At 41.6% G+C, this 8113-nt stretch overlaps 1 protein-coding gene across 1 annotated transcript in view; it reads left to right on the top strand.

Annotated features, from left to right (window-relative positions):
- Nucleotides 1-207: 207 nt before the first annotated feature.
- The window catches only part of LOC135507806 (alpha-1D adrenergic receptor-like), a 29313-nt gene continuing 21407 nt past the window's right edge, over nt 208-8113 (top strand). The window contains exon 1 of the mRNA XM_064927471.1: nt 208-1647. Coding sequence (XP_064783543.1) covers nt 696-1647 — 952 coding nt within the window. The 5' untranslated portion in view covers nt 208-695. The remainder of the gene's footprint in view (nt 1648-8113) is intronic.

Below are 8113 nucleotides of genomic sequence, written 5' to 3'. Positions count from 1 at the left end.
AGTCTGGCTTCAGGTTGCATATGTCAGCGATGTTATACTGAAGTAGTATAAACATCAACTGAATATTAGGCTATGGGTAAAATATATACACTCGAGGCGACACTGGCATGCGCGTTGAGTGTGTGGAAACGGGCGCGACTCCCTCTCCTGGCATCGCAGTTATTGGGAGACGCGTCACTTAATCCACTTGCTAGGGAGGAGCGCAGGGCTCAGATGCTGGGGTCCTCGGCAGGCTGAGACTGTCGTTCGGGTTGGACTTCTTACTATAAGAACACCACCAGTGGACTAGAATCGGACCATCCGGTGCTATGGAGCTACAAAAATATACTTACTGATACTTCATTTGAGCTTTTCTGACATTTTTACTACCTCAAAGAACTCAAAGAAAATCCCTGGCTGGAACAGTCTTCAGTTTAAAAAAAAGGAATAGTTGATCCCGCATTTTCAGACAGAGGGATGGGGCTGTAATTGCGCATCGATTTTATTTTTGTTGGGGGAAAAAATACGCATGTAATAGATTAAACAATCTAGATAACACTAGAGATGTTTATAAATTCAAGACAATTCACATCTGTGAGAAGAATGTCCCATTTCATCTCGTTTTATTTTCATAATGGGAACACACAAAACATTATGAAAACCACTTTGTTTTCCCTTGGAATCAAACTGTAACGTTTTCTTTATGGAGTTTCAAAATGACATATTCTAATTTGATGAACGAAAGCAATGATGGAATATATTTTGAAAAAGCTCTCAACGAATCTTTCCTGGGCCGAATCCTATTCACAGACAACAGCACCAACTCCACCAGCTGCACCAACATCACCCTGGACCCCCAGGTCATTGCGGTCGGGGTCTTTCTATCCGTGTTCATCTTGGTGGCTATCGTTGGGAACATTTTGGTTATCCTCTCGGTGCTATGCAATAGACACTTACAGACTGTCACCAACTTCTTTATAGTCAACCTGGCCATAGCGGACTTGCTATTGAGCATTATTGTGCTGCCTTTCTCTGCGTCTTTGGAAGTGCTGGGATGCTGGGTGTTCGGCCGGGTCTTCTGCAACATCTGGGCAGCGGTGGATGTTCTCTGCTGCACCGCGTCCATCCTCAGCCTCTGTATCATCTCCATAGACAGGTACATCGGGGTCAAACACTGCCTCAAATACCCCACCATCATGACGGAGAAGAAAGCCGCTGTCATTCTGGTCTTGGTCTGGGTCTCCTCCATGGTCATCTCCATAGGACCGCTGCTGGGATGGAAGGAACCGCCGCCGACCGACGAGAGCGTCTGCAGCATCACCGAAGAACCGGGCTATGCTCTCTTCTCCTCGCTCTTTTCCTTCTACCTGCCGCTTATGGTGATCCTAGTGATGTATTTCAGGGTCTACGTGGTGGCCCGGAGGACTACCAAGAGTTTAGAAGCTGGGGTCAAACGGGAGAGAAATAAGTCGATAGAAGTGGTGCTGAGGATTCACTGTCGGAGCATGCTGGAGGATACTTCCAAGAGTAAAAACCACCCGTTCCGGAGTTCGCTGTCCGTGCGCTTGATGAAGTTCTCCCGGGAGAAGAAGGCTGCCAAAACCCTGGCGATTGTCGTCGGGATGTTCATCCTGTGTTGGCTACCGTTTTTCTTTGTTTTACCACTGGGTAAGTGTTGGTTTGCATTATCAACATTTAATTAGCAATTGATTGGGAGTTAAAGAGGTTCACAATAGAAACTACAGTCTAATTGCTTCTCTGTTTAACCATATGTAAAATACGTGTCTCTGAATCTGTACATTTGTGGGTGCTCTCCCTTGTGTGATCAGTAGGATTCGCTGTATTGATTGACGGAGTGTGCATTTTACTGCGAGGATGTAGCCTATACCTCGTGTCCATATCACTCAAATACAATTAAATTACTTTTAAGTTATATCTTCACTGTGCTTATGTTTACATATTGAAGTGCACTATTTAGAACGTGAAACAAGGATGTTTGAAATTCATCCAAGTGCATAATTAGTATGAGAAGGTTGCGCGCAGCGTGCAAACTGTCAATACAATACACCCGTTTCGTATCTGAAATTGTGAGGTATTGGTTATTCTTTTCTTTTTCTCTGGAAGATAAACGTAGCATACTGAGGAAATCCACAATTACGCACTATTACACACGACATATGCTCGGTAACAATGTACTACAACTTATCATGAAGAGTTCTAATTGTGGCATCCGGCATCATTACACAAAACTATAAGTCCGATTTTTCATATGCCTATATACATGTGCAATTTATCGATGTATTGTTTGCAGTCCATAGACATAAACGTACACTCAAGAAAAAATATTTTATTTATCATAGTGATTAAGGAGTCACATTAAAATATATAATATTCCCCACCAACATTAGGCAACAATACTGAACATTTGAATTGCTTAAATAAGTACATGAAATCAATGATGAGAGAATAATCAGGTTAATTGATAACTGCCGCAGACATGGTGGTGTAGCAGGAAGATTGGCATGCCATGAACCAAGAGGTTGTGTGTTCATGTCCCAGGTGAGGTCATATTGAATCATAATTACTGTATAAATTAACATGCACCATGTAATTGTGTATCAGCTGTGTAAGTTTAAAAAGCTGTGTGTAATCAGCTGCACATTCTTTTGTTTTTAGTTATAAGATTCCCAAATAATAGTTTCTACTTGAATGAACATATGAGTTGAGAAAACATCATTTTATTATTGACAGAATTTTTTTGACAAAGTTCTCTCAAGTTGGAGCTTAGTTTGGGCCAACTAATAGTTTTTAGTTCAGGTTAACACTTGGACAGAGAAGTTGAGTCAACAGAAGAAGAAAAAGGCCTGTAACCAGTTACTTAATAATAAGAGTTGTGGGTGTTTCTTTTTTACAATGCATTTCTCTACAACAAACAGCTCAATAGAGAAAAGGAGTTGAAAGGGAGTAGAAGGTGTTCAAACGCAACACAATATACTCTACAGGTCATTAAACAGCAATAAAAACAATGTGTGAGAGTCAGTGCAAGAACTTTTGGCTGATGTTGATTTGAGAAACAAACAGGTGACTTGCTCACAGAGCGGCAGATGGTCAATAAAATGCTAATGAGCGGAAGAGTGCTTTACTGGTGAAATGGGGTCAGATGTAGAGACGAGAGGCATAACAGGAGTTATTCAAATGCCACCCTAATTATGTCAAGTAATACGTTTTATAAGGAGCATCAATGAGAAAGAGGCGGGGGTCAAACGTGTGAAGCAGAATTCACCAAGCTTTGGCTTGTTCACCCACTAATAGGGAACGTGAGCTGGGTTTAGACCGTCGTGAGACAGGTTCGTTTTACCCTACTGATGATGTGTGGCGGAGCCATTTATGATGACATCCTGCTGGGCAAAAACTGGTCGACTCAACGTTGTTTCCACATAATTTCAACCTTCCCAAAATGATGTGATGACATTGAGTCAACATGGAAAACTGATTGGATCCATGTAAGGTCATTTCATATTCTTTTTCACCCAAATTCTAACCGAAGTCCAATTTTTGTTGATTTCACGTTGAATTCACCTTACTTGACAACTCAAATCAAAACTAGATGTTGAACTGACGTCTCTGCCCACTGTGATGTCAAATAAGAAAGACGCACACATTGTACACACCAATGGCGGTCAGTGCCATTTAAGATGAGGGAGGACACACCTTTCTTTTCTTGAGCATGGCCTCTTACAGCATATTGGATGGCTGTCATTCATATTCCATTCACCCAGTTCAATGTAACAGCGATAGGTTATTAAGGCTACTACATGATACTGACGTTTTCCCTATACCCATCATGAGGTTGCTACAACCTAGCCTATGAATGAAAGTTTACAACGTAGGTGCACACAGGTCGAGGAAACATTTTGAGGTGACAGAAAGTGTCATATGGACAGACAGTGACACATTCAATACTGCCTTGCACACTCTTGCCTGTATCAACCTGATCTAGGGTCTAATCGTTTCGTTTCGATTACTTCCATTTAAGAAACGTTTTTCAACAGAATTTGGCTAAATGAATACACCCCTGATCACACGTAAACACAGTTCACTTTCATAGCAGCCATGTTGTATTCCTTCTCGCAATTATGCGCTCTCCTCCTCTTACCTTTTCACTTCGCTTGTGGACTTAAATCCACAACACACCAGCTAAGTCTATGGCATTAAAATACCTATTTATTCTGTTTCGTCTGACTGCGCAATCCACAGTTTCATCAGACTAGCCAGGGAATGTGTAAACTTGATCTCCACTGTAAAAAGCATCCAGACATTATCTCACATTTCTTTTAGACTAACATATAGTTTTCAATGGCGGAAATATGTATAAACCTTGTTGTCTGTCTCTATGACATTTACAACATTGTTTTAATATTCAAATTCTATCTCCAGCTGACCCATAGTAATGAATGTGTCACCACTTTTTCTACATTTTGGTATGTTACAGCCTTATTCTGAAATTAATAATCAATCTACACACAATAGCCCATAATGACAAAGCAATAACAGGCTTTTAGACATTTTAGCAAATTCATCCCCCCAAAAAACTGAGATATCACATTGAAAATAAGTATTCAGACCCTTTACGCAGCACTTTGTTCAAACACCTTTGACAGCAATTACAGCCTCAAGTCTCCTTCGTTAGGACGCTACAAGCTTGCCACACCTGTATTTGGGGAGTTTCTCCTATTCTTCTAAGCAGATCCTTTCAAAATCTGCCAGGTTGGATGGGGAGAGTCGCTACACAGCTATTTTCAAGTCTCTCCAGAGATGTCGAGTTCAAGTCTGGACTGTGGCACACAAGGACATTTAGTGACTTGTCCCTAAGCAACTCCTGTGTTGTCTTGGCTGTGTGCTTAGGGTCATTGTCCTGTTGGAAAGTGAACCTTCACCCCAGTCTGCGGTCCTGAGCACTCTGGAGAAGGTTTTCATCAAGGATATCTTGGTACTTTGTTCTGTTCATCTTTCCCTCGATCCTGACTACTCTCCCAATCCCTGCCACTGAATAACATCCACACAGCATGATGCTGCCACCACCATGCTTCACCGTAAAGATGGTGCCAGGTTTCCTCCAGATGTGACGCTTGGCATTCAGGCCAAAGAGTTCAATCTTGGTTTCATCAAACCAGATAATCTTGATTCTCATGGCCTGAGAGACTTTAGGTGCCTTTTGGCAAACTCCAAGCGCACTGTCATGTGCGGAGTGGCTTCCATCTGGCCACTCTACCGTAAAGGCCTGATTGGTGAAGTGCTGCAGTGATGGTTGTCTTTCTGGAAAGTTCTCCCATCTCCACAGAAGAACTCTAGAGCTCTGTCAGAGTGGCAATCGGGTTCTTGGTCACCTCTGTGAACAAGGTCCTTCTCCCCAGATTGTTCAGTTTGGTTGGGCGGCCAGCCCTAGGAAGGGCTTGGTGGATCCAAATGTCTTCCATTTAAGAAAGATGGAGACCATTGTGTTCTTGGGGACCTTCAATGCTGCAGAAATGTTATGGTACCCTTCCCCAGATCTGTGCCACACAATCCTGTCTCTGAAATGTATGTACAATTTCTTGGACCTCATGGCTTGGATTTTGCTCTGACATGCACTGTCAACTGTGGGACCTTATATAGACAGGTGTGTGTCTTTCCAAATCATGTCCAATCAATTGAATTTACCACAGGTGGACTCCAATCAAGTTGAAGAAACATCTCAAGGATGATCAATGGAAACAGTATGCACCTGAGCTCAATTTCGAGTCTCATAACAAAGGGTCTGAATACCTATGTAAATAAGGTATTTTAGTTTTTATTATATTATAAATTTGCAAAAAAAATCAAAAAACATGTTTTCACTTTGTCATCATGGGGTGTTGATTAGTGAGGACATATTTTTATTTAATGTTTTTTTTACAAGGCTGTAACGTAACAAAATGTGGAAAAAGACAAGGGGTCTGAATACTTTTCGAATGCAATGTATACAAAGAAATGTCAATAGAAAAAAAGGTAAAATGAAACAAAGTGTAGCTAGTTTGCAGTCTTTCCAGCGTCAGTTGGAAGTGATTGTTTTATCTGTGTTGTTGGCGAGCTCCTCGGAACAACAGTGTCCTAACAAGTGAGCACATTTTCTATGCCAGGCGAAATCGCACCTCATTAGCTCATTTTTATGGATGCATCCAAATAAATGTCACTAGAAAACAGCTTAAACAAATGCAAATGCAGCTACTGTTGATGTTATTCTGACTGCACTTTTTGAAGTGACTGCAAGTTAGTCATAGTTGGCTAGTTAGCAAACAAGGGATAAGAACGTTGCCAGCCGGTATGGAAATGGAACATTTAGAAGGAACAACTGGGTTTGCTAGCTAAGTAATTGAAATTGAAAGAGAAAGAGAAAAAATGTAATCTCTCTCTATCTCTCTCTTGCTTTTCCTTTATGTTGGAAGAAATGTATTTGTTCAAAACTGTTCAACTATTGTCTTTCTCTCTCTTTTAGTCAACTAACTACTCACCACATTTTATGCACTGCAGTGCTAGCTAGCTGTAGCTTATGCTTTCAGTACTAGTTTCATTATCTGATCTTTTGATTGGGAGGACAACATGTCAAGAGCTCTGATAGGTTGGAGGATGTCCTCTTCAAGTTGTCATAATTAGTCTGTAAGTCTATGGAAGGAGGTGAGAACCATGAGCCTCCTAGGTTTTGTATTGAAGTCAATGTACAGAGAAGAGAACAGAAGCTAGCTGTCCTCTGGCTACACCATGGTGCTACCATACCAAGTGCTGTTGAGGCTACAATAGACCTTCATTGCAAAACGGTGTATTTTAATCAATTATTTGATGACGTGAGTATATTTAGTCTAGTTTTATCTAAAAAAGGATAACTTTTAAAATGTTTTACCATTTTTATTTTTATGAAATTCACTGAGGAGTACAGTCCTCACCGTCCTCTTCTGAGGAGCCTCCACTGGTACACACACACGCACTCTATACCTCGTCCTTTCTATTGCATTATTTACAGTATGTATCAGGAAAATCATTCAAAAGCAGAAAAATGGCCAGCAATCACTTCATTAGTTCCACCCAGCGCACAACTTTTTTTTTGCTGCAGTTCCTGTACTCTTAACAACAGAACAAATGGACTGTGCCCCCAAGATAGACAAAATATTTTAGAGATGGGTAATTCTAAAAGCGATATTCCGGCAAACATTGCTTTTGGAACAAAGGGTGAAGTTTAGTCAGGCACCATAGAGTTTAGAGAGGGAGGCATCTTTCAGAAGTTGTACTCTATCTTTGAGAGTAAACAACAACTAACTTTGCAATAGGGATTTCTATCATGGGAAATCCTATTCGCACCACAGGTGTTAGGTTGAAAAAGGAAAGTGTGTTTAAAACCATTGGGGATTTCCATCTCAATGGACCACTGTTTGTAACATTGTTGCAAGCCAACACAGCCTCGTTGTTTTGTATAAGCCTACACATAACATACTATGCCTACTAATCAAGTTGAGTTCCTTAGATTTCAGTTCCTACAATCCCCCGGAATGTTATTGTGCGTACTTGGCTGTTGGTTGGCTGATAGCATCTCCTGGCTCGGCTCCAACCAGCACACTCTGCTACTTGTGCCAGGCTAGCTGAGGCCCCCCAGCTCCAGCCTTCCAACCTCCCAGCCTCTCAGTCCTCCAGCCCTCCAACCTCCAGTCCCTCAGTCCCCACCTCCCCAAACCCAATTCAATTACTTTTAAGTTATATATCTCTTTCACTGTGCTTATGTTTACATATTCCAAGTGCACTATTAAGAAAGTGAAATATGAAACAAGGATGGTTCAATTTCATCGACACGAAAGAGTCTATTAAGAGAGATGGGTAACTCTTAATTGCGGTATTCAGGCCGCTGACCCCAGGAACCCAACGGTCCACTGCCCTTATGACAGTTGTAATTGAATTCCTCCCATAGTCTCAACAACACACGCCCAACAGCCAGGATGAGGGGGAAGGGAGGAGGTAAAGATGGCACCATTCCACACGTACAATACCCCTCTCGTTCTTTTGTTCTCTCCCCCTCTCAAAACTTCTCTGCCTTTCCTCTTCATGTCTCTGAGTTAGTCTTTGCATGCAA

This window comes from Oncorhynchus masou, chromosome 21 (assembly GCF_036934945.1).
Source record: "Oncorhynchus masou masou isolate Uvic2021 chromosome 21, UVic_Omas_1.1, whole genome shotgun sequence".
Classification (NCBI taxonomy): domain Eukaryota; kingdom Metazoa; phylum Chordata; class Actinopteri; order Salmoniformes; family Salmonidae; genus Oncorhynchus; species Oncorhynchus masou.
Note: the sequence above shows the minus strand (reverse complement) of the source record. Positions and strands in the feature narration are given on the sequence as shown.